General features: G+C 40.1%; 1 protein-coding gene across 1 annotated transcript; it reads right to left on the bottom strand.

Moving 5' to 3' along the window:
- Positions 1–4,135: 4,135 nt before the first annotated feature.
- Positions 4,136–20,675, bottom strand: TSPAN13 (tetraspanin 13). Its single transcript, XM_065666261.1, has 6 exons — positions 20,447–20,675; positions 8,747–8,914; positions 7,429–7,509; positions 6,439–6,552; positions 6,006–6,116; positions 4,136–4,859 (listed from the first exon to the last, which is right to left on the bottom strand). Exons 1-6 carry the CDS (start codon positions 20,507–20,509, stop codon positions 4,785–4,787), a joined length of 612 nt encoding a protein of 203 aa, XP_065522333.1. The 5' UTR covers positions 20,510–20,675; the 3' UTR covers positions 4,136–4,784.
- Positions 20,676–20,929: the final 254 nt, after the last annotated feature.

The following is a 20,929-nucleotide window of genomic DNA, read 5'->3' as shown; positions in this document are numbered from 1 at the left end:
CATTGCTGTGGTTTGGGTTTTCTTATTATCATTTATCAGTACTAGAAAGAATAAAACTACTGTTACATGAGACCACAGCTTGCCTTTTCACATCTGAAGACTTTGGAAGTGATAACTGCTGTTGTGGGCTAGCAGTTCCACCCCACACAGCCACTACTCACTCCCCTCATGGTGGGACAGGGTAAGAGAACCGCAAGGGTAAAAGTTAGAAAACTCTTGGGCTGAGATACAGTCAGGTCAACAGGTAAAGCAAATGCTGTGTGTACAAGCAAAGAGCAAGGAATTCATTCACCACTTCCCACGGTCAGGCAGGTGTTCATCCATCTCCAGGAGAGCAGGGCTCCATTACATGTAACAGTGACTTGGGAAGACAAACACCATCACTGCAAACATCCCCCCTCCTTCTTTCTCCTTTACCCAGCTTTATATGCTGAACAATGACACCATATGGTATGGGATATCCTTTGATCAGTTGGGGTCAGCTGTCCTGGGCTGTGTCCCCTCCTAGCTTCTGCATCCCCAGCTCATTCATTGGTGGGGAGGTGTGAGCAGAAAAGGCCTTGACTCTGTGTAAGCACCAGCAATCACAGAAAACGTGATAACACCACCATTTTAGTCAGAAATCCACAGCATAGTATCACAACAGCTACTATGTAGAAAATTAACTCTACCCAGCCAAACCTAGCAGAGGGAAGCAGCTTTTTTAAATCTCATTACAGCAACTAGCTGATCTCTGTATTGCTCAGCCTGCCTTATCTCCATTTATTTTCTTGTAGCACCAAGCTATGTCAAGCTCTCAGTATCAGCCATTTCTTTACAGTTAGATAACAAGTGCAAACCTTTTACAGAAAAATACTTGAGACTAGAGGATTGGATTGTTTACACATAGGGCTTTTTTGTTTCTTTTTTTAAGCTGGCTGCATTCAGAAATGATCCAAGGATCACCTTATCTAGTCAAAGATTTTTTTTTTTAAAAGATAAAAACTACTTCTCATGAAAGATTTCTGCTCACATCAGATTTCAGTAAAGCCTTGACATGATTAATAGAAGTGATATTGTATTGAGTACATGGCTGGTTTCATGACTGCATTACAGCTTGTCATTGCTATTTACAAGCCCAAAAGGGATAAGAGAAGTCAGTGCATCTTAACACCATGGGAGTACACATCACCTGAAGACTCAGGCCAGAAGGAGACTTCCCAATTTCAAACACCTAAGAAATCATCATCAGCACTAGTGAGAAAAACTATGCCCAGGATTAATACCTTCACTATCTTCTCAGCTTTTTGCTGGTCAGCCATTATCACCACTACTATTACCATTACTACCACTACCAGTCATAACCATAACCGCTAGGGAGGAATACACTTGGGAGGGTGGGACAGGCAAGAAAAGCAAGAGTTTCAGCTCAGCAGAATTTCTCAGCAAAATCAGAAACAAGGCACCTGCTAATATGGCTTTGGCAAGTCATGTGAACCCTACCAACCAGAAAATATCAAGTCATAACTGGAAATGGTCCAGACATGCAATTCAGTATTCCTTCAGCAGTTCAGTAAGATGTTCTATTGCAGCTGCCAGAAGACAGAGGAAAACAGGATGCAGTGGGGCACAAATATTCTCTAAAACCAACTATCCAACTATTTCTTTGGAAAACCTGGGAAATCATTGCTGAAGGACATACTGCCGGTAACCTAAAGTACACAGGATGGATGCCTTTTACAGAATTCTGCTGGCATTCTGACAATCTTTAAATAATTAGGCTTAAAAATATAGAGCAAGTTAATAGCACTAGTACATTCCCATTCACTTGTCAGCTAGAAGTTTTAAGGTACATTTTTACAGGTACCAGTTCAAATTATGCAAGCTTTTTGTAGTAGTTATTTTGACATTGAAAGGAGGCAGATACTGTGCAGTAATATCAGTATGTTAAGATCTAGATTCACTTTCTCACACAGATGCAGAATTATTTTATTATAGCTTATTATTTTTATGCAGTAAAAATGGGTAGGTTTCTTGAGGGAAGTCAAGACAGCTTTCTACCAGAATAACAAACTTTAAGAAAGCATTTTGACATAGCTAAGTTCAAAAGAAACCTAATGTAAGCAATAAGAATGCTCCAAGTTAAACCACTTTAATGTTTTATACTCTGCTGCTGTAAATAGCTTCTAGAAAACCTGATAACAATTTAGCCCAGTTCTCAAGCATTCAGATAAAAATTAGAATCCCTCTCTAGAAACCAAACAATAAAAAAAGTCTTTATATGACCAAAACTATTTTCTTAACAGAAAAGAAAATGAACAACAAAATCTTCCAAGACAAAATCATATCAAGGATATAATTTTTTAAATGCTCCATTTCAATACATCTGAAAAGTCCAGCATTTCTTGTATACTGATGCACAAGTCAGATCTCTCCTGAGGGAGGCTATGCTCTTCACCCCAAAAACCAAAGTCAGACTCAACATGTTTTATTGCCCCCCTTAAGAATCAGGTTCTGAAAGTCAATCCACACCTCTGATGTGAATGTCAAGGTTTGTGTTGGTTGTTTTCTATTTTGTTTTGTTGATATTTTTCCCTAAAGCACAATCTTCAATAGATTAAAGTATTGATATGACAGAAAAACTTTAATCAAACCATATGATCTGCCGCTCTGTCTTTTGACTACTCAACCAAATTCACGTTATGAGACTTGAAAAGCTTCTGAAGCGGTAACATTTTCAGCATTTTCTCAGCAATGCACATTTACTCTCCAATACCACCTACTGTATTTATGACACCAGAACAACCCAAAACTAAGCACTAAAAACAATTAGGAAGTCAAAATTGAAGCACCAATGTGGTATTATTTTAAGCTTCATAAACCCTCTCCATAAGACTCCTCCTTTAATTTATTATACGAATGTACAGAATATAGAGCCTTACTAGACCAGAATACTAACGATGACCACCATCCTCCTGACACATATTGAGAACAGCTGGTTAACTGCTTAAACAGGACAGCACTGGCAAACAGGGGAAAGCTGCATACATTTACATTATACTTCAGTAATATTCTGAAGGCTTTTAAGGTTTTTTTAGTACATGAGTGGACACTTACATGGAACTTTCAAGCATGTGCTTGAAACGGCCACCAACACAGCATATAAAAGCAGTAATTCACTGACCAAGCACCAGGAGATGGCGCTGACAGCAGGTGTTGAAGAATCGGCTACACCTGAAGAGAAGCTGGTTTTAACAACTTCTGAAATCCCTCTGCTTTCAGGTTCAACTCTTCCCCTCTGAAACCTGCAGACAATTTCTTCTTTGGGAGCACTGGGCACATAAAAGCCTGACAGCATTCTGATGGGCATGTATTTCAGCTTCTTTTGCCTCCTCTGCAGGAGACATCTCCCTAGTAAAGGGAGGTTGTATGAGAGAGAATCCACTTCCATCTGCCCTGTCTTCCTTTCCACCTCACTCAGTTGCTCTATTCCTTGGCAGATGGCCTTAATACTCTTCCCTTTTTCTTCTTCCAGAGCTCTCTTTCAGGCTACAGCAGCTGCCTACCACACCAGTGGCAGCAACTGAATGAAGAAAAAGGTGCAGTGGAGGTCTGCAATCCAGCATGATTAAAAACAAACAGAACATTGTGTACCTCAGGTGTTCAGATGACTGGTGTTGCAGCTGACGTATCGCTTCTATCAAAGGGTGGAAGAAGGACCATGCTTTCCTTCAGCTCAGACAACACTTACTACATTGATAACACACCATTCTAACTTTGTTTAAAACAAAGAAAAGAATTAAACTACTGGAAACCGTAACATTTTCACCTTTTTTTTTTTTTTTTTTTACTTTTTTTACACACCATTCAATCTCTCATGAAATCAAGACTGCTAGCTGGATGACAGAGGAATACACACCGCTGAGATACTACAACAATAATTTTACACCACCTGAAAAAAATAGCTGTACAACAACTTTTCCAGACATCAAGTTTCTTACAGTAAAGATGACAGATCACTATTGATTCTGATGTTGTGCAAATACCAAACTTCATTCACTTATTGGAAAGGGAAAAAAAAATAAAGTTTCAAATTAATCAGCTGCAGGTTATACTCTTCTGATTTTCTTCATTCATTGCTCTCATAGTGAAGATATTCATTAAAAAGTAAAGAATTCTTTTTATTCTCAACAAAATTCTAAAGCTACAAGAAAGCCAAAACATACAGGAAAGGGGTGGGGTGAAGACTACAGTAGTCATTAACATACACTTACGTGCACTACAGAAAATAACATCTTCAGGTTCTATTTTTACCTTAACAGTAAAGTGGTAGACAAAAAATTTGACTATGGTTCATCCTAAAGCCTAACCAAATCATACAGTCCAACCATCCACCACATATTTTTATCATTTTAATGAGAAATCATGTGAATTTCTGTAATCAATAAATACAGCAGGAAACACTTCTGGGGTTTTTGAGACACCAGAGAAGCCAGTAGTGCTGTAAAACTCACTGTATAGAGTTCATCAGATCCATCACACCAAAGCCTTAACAGAGCTATTTAACCTGCTCAGAGCAGCAATTTGACTCTGCCCAGCTACTGAATACACTAGTCTACTTCAAGATACAGATTCTTAGAAGAAAAATAATGGAAAATTAAATACGAAAACTACAAATTTCTCATGGAAATAACAGGTTTCTTTTGGGAACATGTAGAATCCATACCATGGAGAAATACCAAACTATAGAGAATCAGTATTTTGAAGTAGAAAGTACAGAGAGAAAATTCAGTCCTTTATAAACCTCAAAGAAATGCACTCGGGTTTGCACGGGGATCCTTTTGGTTCCTGTATCTGTATGTCAGCCAGACGCCCAGAATCTGAAAGCAAAAACCAAAGATATTATTAAGTAGAGGGTCTCCACCCCATCTTCTCCCATTTTTACAAAATCTGTTTTAAACTTAAAATCCCAACAATGAATTTCCAGCACACCAGTTTAGGATATTTTACTACTGGTAAAACTGCACAACCGCACACCAGCTTTCTTAATTAGAAAAAAGAATGAACCTTCTCAGAAAGAACCCACACCCAGCAGAGAGGACAACAAAACAAAATGCAAAAAGTATATATGCAATGCAGTGCAAAGTACTTCCCACAGGCATTTCTAGCATTAAACTATGCTCTTCTCCCGCCACCGTGATACATGTTCATAAACGTGGTTTTAGTGTAACAATAAACAAAGCCTCCAAATTGTTTTATTCTACAGTTACCACTTAACTACAAGGCTATTTTTCTACTTTCAAATCTTGTAATTCCCCTCAGCTACCACTGCAGCTCCCAGCTGCTTCACATTTTAGTAGTGAAATTGAGGGCAGATGTCAGAGTGATTCTGTTTTAGTTACTCTCTCCCCCCTGTTGCTGTAATTGTCTATAAACCTTCTTAGAACTGTACTAAGAAGCACAAGGAGTATTCTGACATGCTCTACTGTGGGTTACAAAATAACTACTCCGAGGATTTTTATCCACTGATCAGTATGTATCATCACTAAAGCAAAGAGTCAAAGACCTTTTAACTTGATGTTTTAAATACAGTTCACTCATCATAAAACTGTGTCTTTGCACTACAGGAGGCACAAAAATAAATAAATCCCCAAACCAGAGACCTGTGTGTGCACAGGTGGCAGAAAGTGGGAAGAACAGGGGCACAAGTTCCAGCAATGACACTAGTTTTGGAGAATGGTAAACCTGAATAGGTAACTGTCTGCAAAACCTAAACTTTACAGCAACACATTTTAATGTGGTTCCTAATCATGCTTTGTAGATAAATAACAAAGTTCAATACTTTTGCAAAAGACAAGCCCTACACCAAGCTGATAGCCTAGTAATATCTGACCTAATTATTTGACTCCCAAAATAGTACTGGGAGTAAAATTAATTGTTTCATAAAAAACCCTAAAATTAATTGTTTCATAAAATTAAGTCTTAGAAGTGTAGGAAGAGCATTCATTTTCTAACGTTCTACTCACCTCTGTGAAACTGAAGAAGAGTCCTATGCCACCAACAAATCTCAGAACCATTCCAGAATATTCTTCTATTATTGGTGCACATGGTTGACACTGGTGACTTCTAAAGCAATCCTGTAGCAGACAGAGAATTGTACTCCATTTTCTGACAACACTTCATTGATTGAAAGCATCCAGTTAGCTCTAGAGAAGACTGCCACCCATGAACAAAACTCCAGCAGCTTTGGAAGGCTCCAAAAGAGCCAGTATATAAATGACCTTTGCAGAGTGCTCTGTGATTATGTTTCCAATAGTTAACAAAAGAGCTTAGTATCATTGTAACAGCTATCTTACACGCTGCAAATCTCTGCTTTCTGCAGAAACAGTTCTACATTTCTGGACAAACACAATAAAAGTTCCCCCCCCACACACACACACACACACTTGGAGAACTTACAGAGGAGCAGGTTTCATTCAGATCAAAAACTCTGAATCCACAACAATTCAGATTTCTCTCAATGTCTGTTCTCGCACTGTTAGTGTTATTCCATCCCACCTCTAGAAGTTGACTCTAGAAGGCATAAACAAAAACTTATTAATTGAACTGTTTCACATTTCACTAGAAACCAATACAGTAGGCCAGGCTGATGATTCCCTAAAACATTCAGAGCCTGAAGTCTAACAGGATAACATAGTAAATAATGACTTGAATGTTCAAACAGCCTGTTTAGCTAATGAAACAGCAGCACCTAGCAGCAGCACATGCATGGTTTTAATTAATTTTCTTCCTTTTCTGTTTTTTTCCCCCCTAAATCCAACAAGTGCACTAGTAATGGGACATGTAACTGATCTAACCGGGTCTGCTCAGACTTTAATCAAAGAATGCACTTACATGTAAAAGCTGATTTAGTCACTGTACCTTTGCCTGCTACTTATGAGGTAAGAATTATTCTCCATACCCCATGGAAGCTGGTTTTACTTTGACACTTCAGGGTCACCTCAGTTCCTAATATAGTTACAAACTTTTCAGTTACACAAGAACAATTCGATAGCGTTATCTTCTCTACTTTATGATTACTGTAGATTTCATCAGCTTATCTAGAATTGCTAAACACATGATACAGAGTCGAAACATCACACTGCTACACCTGTGACCATAAACCTACACAGAAAGGCTTGTCTGGGGTTTTTTATTGTTTTCTGGTTTTATCGTTTAAAATTAAAATGATAAAAGAAGTCAGGTGGAAGTCATTTTAGGACCCAGATACATGTATTTCTTTCTAGTTTCCAGAGCCAAGCACCGCTTAAGGTTTAGTCCTTAAAAGGATAATGCTGATTTTTCTTAAAACATGCTCTCCTCACTTTGTGGAAGCCTACATAATGTGTGTACCTATATGTTTATAGTATTATGCTACAGATAACCAAGAAGTCAGGAAACTTTTCTTACCTGCTGTTCCTTGTTTAGTGCCAAACAGGCACAGGAGACAGAAAACTGGACAATAAAGACTAGCAAAAGAATAATCATGTACTGGAAATAGTAGTTAAGGATATACTCTCTAATTAATTTTGCTTTTATAACACATAGGCCTAATGGTATTATCATCCAATGAAATAAGAAGTAAGTCCTTTGAAACAAAGAATTATGGGAGTAAATTCTATCTGGTTGAGGAAAAGATGACCCAAATATATTCCCAGGCCTCAATCACCATATATTCTTTTTGGCTACAACTATACACAGGTATTTCTGGGTTAGGTGTTTCTTGCCTAACAAGACAACATGAGCAGAGAGGTTAATAAAAGGAGCTCTGAGAGAGAAAAAAAATCTACAGCCAGTTTCTTCAGCTTTAGGTACTCATGTTGTCATTTCAAAATACTTTTCTAGGTATTGCATACTCAGAATATGTTGGGTTATTTCTTCAGTGACGGAGTCTTGTAATTAATTATAAAAGATAACTTTAGCCTAGGTAAAAAAAAGTGAGTTGCTTTTGGAACACAGCTTCACATACTTTTGGATTAATGCATCTAAAACCAGTACAAAATAAAGAACAAACTTTGATACTAAAGATCATGCTTTGAAAGTCAGGCACTGTCTTCACAATTTGGCTTCTGTCTTCAGAGGCAGATACTTATCGCATGCACCTCAACTGCTTGTAAAGTGGAGGTCACTACTTATTCATAGAGCACAACCAGAAAAATTAGAATTATCTGGTTAACCTCTTTTCTCATTCAAACAGATCAATCTTGTGCAAGGCAGCACAACAGACTTTACACAGTGTCAGTATGGAAGAAGTGGCAGCAAAGCACACTGAGAAGGCCTGTGCTCATTTGTAGCCTGGGTTTGCAATTAAAGCCTAGGTATGAAAATAAAGTGTTTCTTGACAGCCTGTACTACCAACGTTCCCCTGCCGCTACAACCAGCTCGCTATCTGGAAGTATCACCTTTCTCTACTGTTAAACATCACTAACGCATCTACTCTAGCTTGGTGCAGGGTTGAGCACACAATACAAAGCACACAGTGAACCATCATAAAAAGCTCTCAAAAAATTGAAATATTTTCATTTTTCAAAAGGAGACATGGATACTTCTGTCTTCAGCGAACAAACAAGGGAGAAAAGAAAGAAGGTTAAATGGGAAGGAAGTTTAATTTAGACTGCACTTGACCAAAATAAGATTGTGAATTTCTATTCTGTTTTGGAAGCACCTTCCACATCAGTCTCAGCTGACAGAGCAGGTTGTACCAAGCTGCAGTTCATGAGAAGGATACGAAGAATAGCAATACTTGATGATGTTTCACAGCACCAATCAATCCCACTAAGGCAATAAAAAAGAGGAAGATTCCTACTGCAATTGCTACTCCAACAACTCTGAAACTAGAGATGAGGCCAAAGCCGATTCCCCATGCCGCAATTCCAATCAGTAGCAGGCTTACCAGCTGGAGGAAAAAGAAAACAAAGAGTTAGTCTGCACATTAAAAGAGGCTTAATCTATAAATAGCCACATTCCGTTAAGTTATTAGAAAGGTACAATTTTAATTTCCAGTGCAAAGAGAAGTACAACCCTAAACAAATCTATCCTCCACTTCATCACAGAAGTTCAATTCCAGATGTTTTAAGGCACACATTTTTAGTCTTCAACACTGTTAATGTGAAGTTGTTGCAACTTAATCCACCTACAAGTCAAGTCATGTTGCACTCTCTGTGACTGACTAGAGACACTAAACTCAAGTGTAGCTTATAATGGAATTGACAAATAAACTAAAAATCATCAGCTTTAATTCAGAGATGGTATTCAGGGAAGGCAGGCAGAATCTGTCCCAGTTAACTTACTCGGATTTATTGTTTATATGAGCAGGAAGCTCCAGCCTTTCCTGTTTCTATGCCAAAAGGGGCGGGGGGGGGGGGGGGGGGGGGGGGAGAGGGGAGGGGGGAGAAGATTCCATCATCAAAAGCTGCAAAGAAATCTATAATGAGGTACAGCAGCAGAAAGCAGCAGGAAAACCAACCCAGATGTCCAATACACAAGATGCCTAACACTCTCTTGTTTAAAACAGAGTTAGACCTATGTGTAACATATCACCTATTACGTTATCTGTTAAAGAACACCAATTCAACATGCAAGTTTTAACTTTACAAAACCCTGACCTCACCAAAAACATACCCAGAAGTTGTATCATTATCTATCTATATATATATATATATAAAAACCCCAAACAACAACAGAAGAAAACACAGAACAGTAAGCACTTGGTCTAGTTGAAGTAATTGGCTTTATTTCACAACAAATACGGACCAAGAAATTACACTTCCTCACCAGTTTCCATTTGAACAGGACAATCTCTTGGCATTTTACTGCTTATTCAAAGGGGCAGGGGGTGGTAAGGGGAGGGAATGTCCAACTTGTCATTTCAGTGTACTTACCCTACAACAGAGCATTTTTGCCTCCACTTTATCAAACACGTCTTTTTTTGTTTTTTAAGTACCTTTTAGAAGACTGACCTATCTAATGCTGGTTTTGAAACATGGAAATCTAAGATAACATCAAGAAAGCTAGCAAAACAAGTAGTGATGCTTATCAAGATCAACACACAGGGGTTGTTTTTTCTCATGTGCTCACACAGGAACGTATCTCGAAACCATTTTAACCAAAAGCCAGTAATCCCCACAAGAAACTTAGAAAGTCTGCAAGAAGAAAAGGATGTTTGCCGTAACTACGTTTCTCTTACCACATGAAAAGACAAAAGAACAATATAAAATTCAAAGGAATTGCTCAATACCAGTAGAGTTTTAGGATTCTTTCATATTTGTCTTTGTTTCTTTTAAAGAAAATGCTTTAACCACCATGTTTATTTAAAACCAAAGCACCAGAACAATCTAAATCTAAATGAAAGGGCAGGGGGGAGTAGAAGGGGAATAAAATAAAACCAAAAGCCTTGGCCCTGCTACAGACAGATTTTCTCAATGCATGCTGCACAAGGCTGTAAACCTCCTGATACAATTATGTTAAAAATTAGCCTTGCTAATCGGACAATTAAGTGCAAGACCTACCTGTTCTGATCTATGCCCATTCACTTAATTTCATTGTCTCATACCACTGGGAAGGTTTATTTTTCCATGTAAGCATCAGAGGTGAACAACAAAAGAAATCGTATAACCCAATTTCCAGTCAGAAAGTGCTGGCTGACGTCCCATGCTCTGCAAGAACTTATAAGCGCTGAATTCACACTGCCACTACACAGCTCTCCAAAGCAATCTCCCATTAAAAAAAAAAAAAACAAACCTCAAAGGTAATGTTATATTTCAATCTATTTCACACACAAAAAAAAGGGGGGGGAGAGCAGAAGAAACTTTACTTTTAGTGATTTTCCCCAATACTTCTTCGTTCCACCTGAGCTATGGCTACAGATCTTTATTTTTATCAGGATACCAAAATGTGTATTTGTTTAGTGCATTGCTCATTTCATAACAGGGCTCAAACAATTTGATTAAATGAGTTTTATTGTTAAAGTATCAAAATTAAAAGGAGAGGCCTAAACAAATTCTGTGCCTAATACCTACTGGATAAACACAGTGCATGAGCTGCAGGGTACTGGTTACTTCTTGCTTCTGTTACTCACCTCAGCTTCCATTATACTGATGATATGTAAATGAAATCACTGAGTATAACACTAAAAGTTATTACCACAACCCCCCTTGGCCCAAAAAAGCTCTTCTGACAGAAACAGACACATACTGAATCTAGAACCGTTATGGTTTTCAAGTGGGAAAAAAAGCCATTTTGGCTTTTAAATGCTTTACTGAACCGCAGAGGTTCAGAAATCGGGTGATTAGCTTTGAAAAATAACATAAAACAGTTTAGTATCTCTTTTGATCACGTTCTAGCTTTAGGGCCATTAGTCTCGTATTCAAGCATTACCTCTGCAATACTAAAGCTATATTTCCTCTTCTTTCACATAACAAAATTGTCCACTGTCCAGTTCCTTAAAGCACCTGGCAATTCAGTATGACCCATGTGACTGGGCTCTGGCTGGCAAGCTACATGAAAATGCTGGATCCAGACAGGCAGACACATGACTTGGATCAAACTAATGGGCTACTCCAATTGTGGCCACTTAAAAATTGTGGAAAACTGTGTTTCAAAACTGAAATGGAGACTGCAGGCTTACAAACCATTCCAGAAACAGATTTAGTATTAAATTCTTGACTCTTCTGTATTTTGAGGAAAAGATGAAATTATAGTTATTCCTTCATTTTCAGGCTTGGATTGGACTCTCTGCATGTTGTGCAATAAAACTCTCTCTATATATAGATTTATAGTGCCATAATGTGAAAAAACTAAAGCAAATGCACACAACTACAAACAGAAAAAAAACCCTTAAGTTGTTTTGGGAAGAGGTTTTACAAGTCTGTAAAACAACACAAGGCTCATAGTATTAGGCACTGTTTAGCCACTAAAAATGGCTGCTCAACAGGCCTTACTCCAGTGTCTGAAACACAAGGATTAAAAAGCAGTATTTCTAAAAGTGAAGCTCCTAAGACTTTGTACTAAAATGTAGTTGAAACAAAATTACTTAGAGACCTTAACTCCTTTTAAATGAGTAATATGCACATTCTAACCATACAAGCTTTATTTACTTATAATAATTAAAAAAAACCCCTAAAAGTCACCTGTGTTAAAAAAGGGAAAAAGGACCCCCTATGGGGCTTTTGAATGTCACATTTCATTTTACTGAAACCACACATCAGAGCACCAGAATTCCTCCAAAGATAACAGCGTCATCCTTGGAAGACTGAAGTACAAGTGAAACTCTGTTTATATAAAGCTGGCCTTGGTTAATAACACTTCAAATATTTGCTTGAGAAATCTACCAGAAATATATGAAATCGCAACCCAGTTTTCAGTGATTAAGACTGATTCAGTTTCCCACAGTAGCCTTACTGTAAACTGAAGAGACATGGGTTAGAGAAATGGACTGTTAGACTAAGTAACAGGTTGGACCCCTGAGCTTAAACAGCAGTAATCAATGGCTCAGCATCCAGCTGGTAGTACCTGAGGAGCATCACGAAGGCTGATACTGGGGCGACAGTACCTTCCATCAACAACCTGGGTGATTAAGACAGAATGGCTTCTCAGAAAATTTGTGGATGATACTAAACAAGGAAGAGCAACTGACTCTTCAAACATAGACTCAACTCAGATGGACCTTGATAAACTTGAAGAATAAGCCAACAGGAAGTTCATGAAGTGCAAAACTTGCTCATGAGGTGCTTCAGTGGAACCTAGGAACAGACCAGTTGAACAACCACCTTACTGAGATACATCTGAAGATCAATCTGATTTACAAGTTGAATACGAGCCAAGTCTGCTCCCACTGCAAACAGAAAAGCCAAAAGGAGAGCAATCAAAGGAAACCAAATGCTGGTGAGACTGCAGCTCAAATGCCGTGTCCTATTTCGACCCCCCAGGTTGAAAAGGAATTTGAGAACCTGGAAAGAGTCACCAAAATGGCCTGGAGCCTTGAGGATGATGTTTGAGAAACAAGTGATGGAGCTGGGTTTGTTTAGTGCAACAAAGGCAGCCAAGGGATAATATAATAGTAACTGAAGCTGAAAGTGCATTACAAAACCAGTGGAAAAAATTCCTCTCAGTATCACAAGCAACAGTTTAGGAGGTTCAGACTGGACATCAGATTAAGCACAAAGCAGGGTGGTTTGGTGCCATACTCAGAGGTGATAAACTTTGTTCTCAGAGGTTTTCAAGAGTCAGTAGACAAAGCCACAGCTGGCAAACAAGTGGCATTCATGATCCTGTCTGAGCAGGAGCCTGTATAGATGAGCCCTGGAAGTTCCCCCCAACCAACCATCCCACACACCACAGCCAGCTCTTCCATGATGGAAGAGCTCTCCACACCAAAAATCAAAGTTTAAGAGCCAGATAAGTGGCAGGTTTAACACTGGCCAAGGACTCTTCCATACCATCTACCTCAATAAATAGCTCCTAAACCCTGTATCAACAGAACACCTTCTTACAAGCATTAAGGTGTCTCACTAAAAGAGCAATGAATGAGTATTCAGAAGTACTTACAGAGATTCAAAAACACAAGTACTAATCTTGGTCTCAGAAGGTCTCATTCATTTAAGGCATGTTTACACAGAAAACCAACAGGCATTAGGAGCAGAAGTATTTATTACAGTCTCAAGCTGGAGCAATTTGTCTCTCACACAGATGCTACAAACTGTCCACAAATAAGCAACACAGAGCCATGGGAAGTGTGTGCATGTTGGGGGACTGACAGCTAGCATTTCGAGTATACTATCCTTATTTACTGTGTACTATCTTCTCCATCAATACAAACCCTAGCAATCTTATTTAAAAAGCACACAGGCAAACACAGGCTTAGAAGAACCCAATATTTAAACTCATCAATTTGAAATGAAGCAAATACTTTACTGGAACAAACCTATGGTAGCACAAATCCTAAGTGAAGATCAGAAGATCAATTATTTTTTTCCCTATGAGGGAAAAGAAAAAAAAAGTCACGCTTATTGTCAATAGACAGAATGTTACCCCATCTGCAACAGGAAAGTTCTTAGGGACTCCAAGATCAGTGGATCAGATTTCACTTCAAGCAATTTCCATTCTATTTTTCAGACACACTTCAACCACAGAGCTCTTTCAAAAATAAGAATTTGTAGACAAAGATGAATTTCTTTATCACATAGGTAAAGTCATCACAAGTTTGCCCTGTTGTCCAGTTCACTTATTAACCTTGCTACAGCATTAGCCTTTACAGCACTTGGTGGGGTTTACTTTCCCGTTACTGCTGCATTGATTCTATTAAAAAAAATAAATAAATAATAACTTCATCTAATTTGCTCTGTTCTTCAAATCCAAGTTCTCCTGTGTACACAGCTGCTCATTTCCTTCACTCCTGTAGTGGAAAAATGTACTTCTCTTCACATGCATCCCTTGTGTGCTTATCCACAGGCTTATATTCTACATTACAAAAAGAAACCAAGATACTGACAAATGATTTCTCTAGACAACACAACTGAGAAACTACTCAAATGCCAAAGCCACTTCCTCCTTCCTTCAACAGCAAGCCACAAACAAATCTGCTGTTTAGACTAACTAGCAACATTTCATTACTTCAGCTAGCTTGGACAGCTCACTAAGAAGGAAGTTATATGCAGAAGTCAGTGTTCCCACCGCTTCCTTCTAAACTCAGCCCTAAAAGGTGCTTTTAAAAACTGCATTTCTGAACTCGAATTTCAAGAAATACATCCTCACCATTCCCAAGTAAAGAGACTATATAGCATTTACACTGGTATCAGCAAAGGAAATATTTACATAACAGCTTTCAAGCTGGACACGGAACAGGAATTAAGCCAGGTTACACACATGACGAAACACATCCTTCCTAACCTCTCTCTTCACATGCAAGTTCATATTCCACTTCTTTTAAAGTGACCTTAAAGTTTAAAACTCAAATGGTATGTATTTTGAAGGAAGAGGTTTCCACCACCCTTGCCTTCAACTTGGCCAAACATTCCTGCACAGCCATAGAGAATCTAGGAGACAATTCCTCTGGTTCCCTGAACATCATTTAAAAACACCACATTAAAAGTATGGACAGTATATAATGGTGCATCTTAAACAGGTTAAGACTAAGCTAAATCGGTTTCTATCACAGCTGTAAGCAACTTTATCTCTTTACAGTACTCCTTCAGCTTTACTGAAAGCAAAGGCTGAGCAGTAAGGAAAGCTCTGGGTACCTCCAAGAAAGCAAAAATCTTCCACCTTTAAGTGACTAAAGTAAATGAAAAGTGATCAGTAGTCTGGTTACCGAACAGCCTTGAGACACATGATGTGGAATAAGCAATTCATCTGAAAGACAGCACTCCTGTGTCATCATGAAATGCAGTTCTTTCAGTTTCAGGCCTAGTTCTTCAAGTTATTGGCCAGTAATTAGGATCTAATTGGTTTTGACTATATAACAAGCTTCTTTAAGGTTAAAATGACAGTGACATTTAACCCATTTTATACCCCCCAACCCCGGTCTTCAGAAACACATACTTTCTTTGGTGTAGCAGGAACAACTATGTTCTGTCATGTTTACTTTTGCTTGCTTGTTCTTGTTTTTTTAGAAGCTGCAAAACATTTTCAGGAAGCCTAGTGATTCCACAGATCCTTGTTCCACACATCTCCCCCAACATGAAAATAATAGTAGAAAGAACACAAATAATGACTTCAGCTACAAGGCATTCTGAGAGCTTCGCAATAACTATGCTGGATTTAAAGTGTTCATCTGCACTGCTGTGATGTCTGAAAACATCATTATCAAAACATACTATGCGCCATATAGCCTTCTCCTTCTATATCCTGCCATTCCCCAGTTCTTTCACTAAACACAGTCTGCCTTCCTAGCTCTAAATGCCACTACACACTCTGTGCAAGACAAGTGAAAAACCAAAACCCACTCATATCTGGCATGCAGGCCCAGCACATATCTCAATGCTGACCTGCTACCACAAACCTCTGACACTTTGACTATAAACTGACACAGCAGCTATACTACTTTTTTGGGAGGGCATTCCCAACATTGACAAAAAGTCTTCAAATATGTATCTGTATTTATGCTGTAGTCACTCTGCGTTCTCAAGCACGAGTGTAGAAACCTTCCCCAAAAGCCAGTAAAAAAAAAATAAACCCAAACAAGACTACACTGATATGACCACTGTTAACCTTCCATGCCACATACCTGGGAGCTTCTGTACCACTGTCTGATCTGCATATTAAGGCTAGATAGCACAGTTTGTACTGCTGCCTTCAAAATGTCCTCAAGAATGACATAAATAGCTCCAAGGAAACTGCTGAGCATCCAGTTCCGATGATACGCAGCCACTACAGCAGTCGTGAATCATCAAGTAACATAGAAACAGTCACATCCCCTTTCCCTTGGAAAATCCAGAAAATCCAGATGTTCACCCTGCCTCTATCACCAGGCTCCCCCTATGCAACAAAAAAATAGATGGAGGTAGCAAATTTGCATGGAAGATGCAACATGCTCAACTCCTCTGCATGGGGAACTTTGCTTTTAAAACAGACATTATTAAAACCCTCTGAAGCTAAGCACAAGCTGTTCAAATCTGAGAATTTCTGTACTCATCTTTGCGTATTTCCATAATACAGGCAAAGCAATTTTGATAAAGAGGGCAGAAAGCACAAATGCACTAGTTGCACTGACAATAATTACTGCACCCAGAGAAACGGCAGTGATAGGGGAAAAGTATCAAAACACCACCTTTCAAATACAATGCTTTGAAAATGAATGCAAAACCCAGGATGCTTAATAGGCAATCAAAAAAATTAGGTTCAGAGAGCAAAGTAATATAAAAAGTTAACTGCTTTGATAAAGTACTTCCTAGTGGTAAGAGGAAATACGGATGCTTTTGGGGAACAAATTCTGTGCTACTAAGAAACACAAACTTCTAATGGTAAAGGTACCATATGTTTTATTTGAAACCAAACAGCCTCTAGGTGTAAGGAAATTGAAAACCTGTTCATCAAAATAAATGCAAGATGTTTACATACTGACAACCTCACAATGAATAGTTAATGCTTGCTGCTGCAGCAGCAATTAAGTAGCTGCTTGGGTGACAAACCCAGTGCACACGATCCAAATGAACTGATGGTCAGTATTTTAGTTTTTAAGTATTTAACTTGTGACCCAGCTACAACTTCAATCTTTCACCACTAGCTAGGAATAAGTAATTTCCTTTTCCTTTCTGAAAATCTGATTTGAAATAATATATCAACTGTTCTCACTTCAACACAATTACTTAAGGCTTCCTTGGAAGGATCACTGTCTACCTAAGGAAATCCTTATCTTGTTAAAGTGAGCAAATATTGGTCGACCCAGCATCAATGGTTCTCATACCTGGCAGATTCTGACACACATCCTTGAATTTGGCTGAATTCCATGGACAGACCTTCTAAACAGTTTGTATGATCTGCCATTCAGCAGGAAATGTAAATATGATTTAGTAAAGACAACATTGGTCAGGTACCCAAAACTAGTATTTTAAAGGTCCTTCAATACAGGCAGTTCTTCCATGTAAGACTATTCCAGCAACACACGTCATTACAGAGTCAAGTCTCTTTTTCTCTACTCTTCCTATACCCATAAGGAACCATACTGAACTCAGCAACTCAGCACAGATGCCAGAATTACTCATATAAAATGAATTTAAAAATAGAATCAGGGCCTAAGGACATTAACTTAGTACAGAGAAAAACCAAAAGTCATCAGCCAAGTACCAGCTGAAAAGAACATTAAGCGAGCAATTAGGTTAGTGGGTTTCTGGATTCTTGCCTTAAGCTGGATTTATTACTGTCAGGACATCTATTTTCCTTAGTGTACTACTTACTATAAAAAGAATAAAAAGAAATTAAAAAAAAAATAAAGCTCCAATATCCTTTTCTAGAAGTCTTTTAAAGAAAAGCAGACTGTAAACTGTAACCCCCAATATGCTGTTCTGAGGGTTAATTCATTCCCAGCATGTGATCCAGGCACACCAATGCTAGCTAGAAAAACATTCATTACCTGTTTGAGCTAATATCCCTTCTCACCCCTACTACTCCCCTCTTATCAATTATCACAGGGAATCGATGTTGTTTAAGAGGATGGTGATGAGGTTCTTGCTCTAGTTGTCTTCCATGTTTTTTCCCAGGTAGGAAAAAAATAAGCCCATTTCACTTGCAACTGAAGTCTTGTATTGTGAAGATTTTGTCAAACTGAAGAACAGCGAAGCCCCCAGATTTCTGTTGGATCAACTCCACCAGGCCAACACCTTAAATGTTACTTATTCCAGAAACTCTGAATTTGAAAGCATTAGTCTTGCAACTTGTCTATAATTAATAAGCAACACAAGCAGTACTGATTGGATATTCCAGTTCCTGTAATGCAAACACATTCCTTCACCTCAGCAGAAACATATGTTCAGCATAGGTCAAATGAAAGAATATCAAGTGACACCCACAAAGTAAATTCTAGTCAGGGAGACATCAGAACAAGATTAAGGCCATAGGTGCTTTGCACAGGTATTGCAGAAAGAACTACAGAGATCCCCAAAATCAACCCATCCCTGCTGTGGCCAAATGCAATCAAAAGACCTAAGAGACCCCTTACACCTGGTTAATACACAGCTTTAAGAATAACTGATCCTGTCTTCAGAAAAACACCTGCTGTCCACATGACATCAAAATGACATTTCTGCATGTATTATGGTAGAAAGATCCAGAAATAAAACCGAGAATGATAAAAAAAGGAAAAAAAAAAAAAGTCTTGCATTAACCTCTGGTTTACCAAAAAGCAAAACTGGAATGCGACAATTCACCTATAACAATCCACTGGGATGAGGTAATCCCACAGGAAGTTGGCCAAGATGCTCTTCTGAGGTCCCTTCCCACCTGGGCTATTCTACAATTTTAATTACCTTCACCATGCCAGTCTACATAGACTAAACTTACCTCCAACTACAGATGTCAAAAAACAATGCCTGCCTGCTCCCCTCTGTTCTGGCTAGGGGCAACCCACAGCATCACAGGGATCCCAGGTGACTTCCACAGTGGGCAGTGGAGTATCCCTAAGCATACTGCAGAAGCATTTTCCAGGAACACAGTCCACTTCTCCTATACCAAGGTTTTTGTTCTGCCCTTTTCTGAAGGAATGAGAGTCACCTCATGTACCAAAAAATATAATAACAAACAACACTGGCTTAAACAGAGGCACTTCTACATCCATTCATGCTCCATCCTGGAGATCATCATCAGGTCCAGTAACTGCTATCTATGAGAACTGTTTGCTCTGATGAACAGTATTAGACCTGTTTGTTCTCCTCTCTCACCTTCACTCGAGATCAGGCAGTGCTTTCAGAAAAACACTGATAAAACTGCCTGCAAGCACTGGCTGACCCCAACTGCAGTCTACCATGTCACCCCCAAGCACAGCTGTTAACATGAAACATTAGAGGACCTTTCCAAATGTGCTGCAAGAGGAAGCCATTACATACACTCCTGTTTCTTGCTACTTATGAGTAATTTTAAAATAGATAATTAGAAAAAAAATTCACAGCTATACCATAGTTGGAGATTAGGATCATGTGTCTCTGTCCATGGCAGGAGGCTGGAACCAGGTGATCTTTAACGTCCCTCCCAACTCAAACCATTTTACAATTTTATTGTTATCTGTTGAAAACAAGTCCTCCAACTTGCCCAAACAAAACCAGGCAGGTCAGTTATTTCCATGTAGCATACTACTTTTCTTTTTCCCCTCTCACACATGTTCCCACCACCCCAAAGCAGCCAGACTTTGTAACTCGCTGGTCCACCGTAGGGGATGCCTGCTTACCAGAGGCCTTCTCACTCACCAAACTGCCTTATTTCGGCACCAGGCTTTGGCTGAAGAAAACCAAAATAACCCATTCCACATGTACGCCTGCGTTGGTGCAGCGACCTTTCCAGACAAGAAAAAAGGGCACCGGCCGGTCGGGCTCGGGAGAGCTGACGAACGGGTGGTCCCATGGCACCGCTGGGAAGGGGGCTGGAGATGTGACACCCCCTCCCCCCCGGCAGGCAGTGCTAGCCGTGCCGCCCGCTCCCCATCCACCCTGGATTTTGATCCTGAGGAGCCACGTCCCCACAATGACAAAGCCCGGTCTGACCGGTGCCACCTTCCCCACCGCCGAGACAGAGACTGCAACCGTGCGGCGTTCCCGGCCCAGAGACTTGCCAGACCCTAAGCACCAGCTCGCTAAGAGGAGGCCGCCACAGGCCGCAGACACCCAGCCGCCTCTCCCCCCCTGCCCTCCCCTCTCCTGTCTGCAGCGGAACGCGCAAGGCGGGGGAGACCCGGGAGGGGAGGCCCCGCCGAGCAGCCCGCGCCCCTGCCGCGGCGGCCACGCACCGTGTAGAGCAGGTTGAGTGCGCAGAGACAATTCTTGGAACAAGCAAAGCCCCCGCACACCATCGCGCCGCCGCTGCCAGGAAGCCGCCGCCGGGACCCGCGCACCAGAAGGCCACCGCCCCGCCCCTCGCCGGTCAATCAGCCGTCGCGCCGGCGCTGCCGCAGCAGGTGAGCGGCACTCGCCGCCCGCCGCCACGCCCGCTGATTGGCGGCTCCGGGGCTCAAAGGTGAGGGTATGCAAATAAGAGGCGCAAGGGGAGCTGGGAGGGCTCGTGGTCAGCCGCTATGTGCCGGCACAGCGGGGCCTCCCTCCGGGGCGGTGCCAGCGGCTCCTCCTCTTCCCGAGTGTTCCATTCTTTCTGTTCCGGGTGTCCGTCCTCCATTTTGGTGTGTTTGCCTGCGGGAGCTGTGGTAAACACATGTGTAGCGGGTGATCCAGCCCCCTGTGCAGCCGAAAGGAAACATCCAGGGGCTTACTTATTC

This window comes from Lathamus discolor, chromosome 2 (genome assembly GCF_037157495.1).
Source record: "Lathamus discolor isolate bLatDis1 chromosome 2, bLatDis1.hap1, whole genome shotgun sequence".
In the NCBI taxonomy this organism is placed as follows: Eukaryota; Metazoa; Chordata; class Aves; order Psittaciformes; family Psittacidae; genus Lathamus; species Lathamus discolor.
The sequence above is the reverse complement of the archived record's forward strand: the minus strand, read 5'-3'. Positions and strand labels throughout refer to the sequence as shown.

Coding starts and splice junctions, on each gene's coding strand:
- TSPAN13 (XM_065666261.1), bottom strand. CDS start 20,509: ATGGTGTGCGGGGGCTTTGCTTGTTCCAAGAATTGTCTCTGCGCACTC. Junction 8,915..20,446: donor CACTCAACCTGCTCTACACG/GTGCGTGGCCGC, acceptor TTTTTCCTCCAG/CTGGTAAGCCTGCTACTGAT. Junction 6,117..6,438: donor TGAATGAAACCTGCTCCTCT/GTAAGTTCTCCA, acceptor TGTCTGCTACAG/GATTGCTTTAGAAGTCACCA.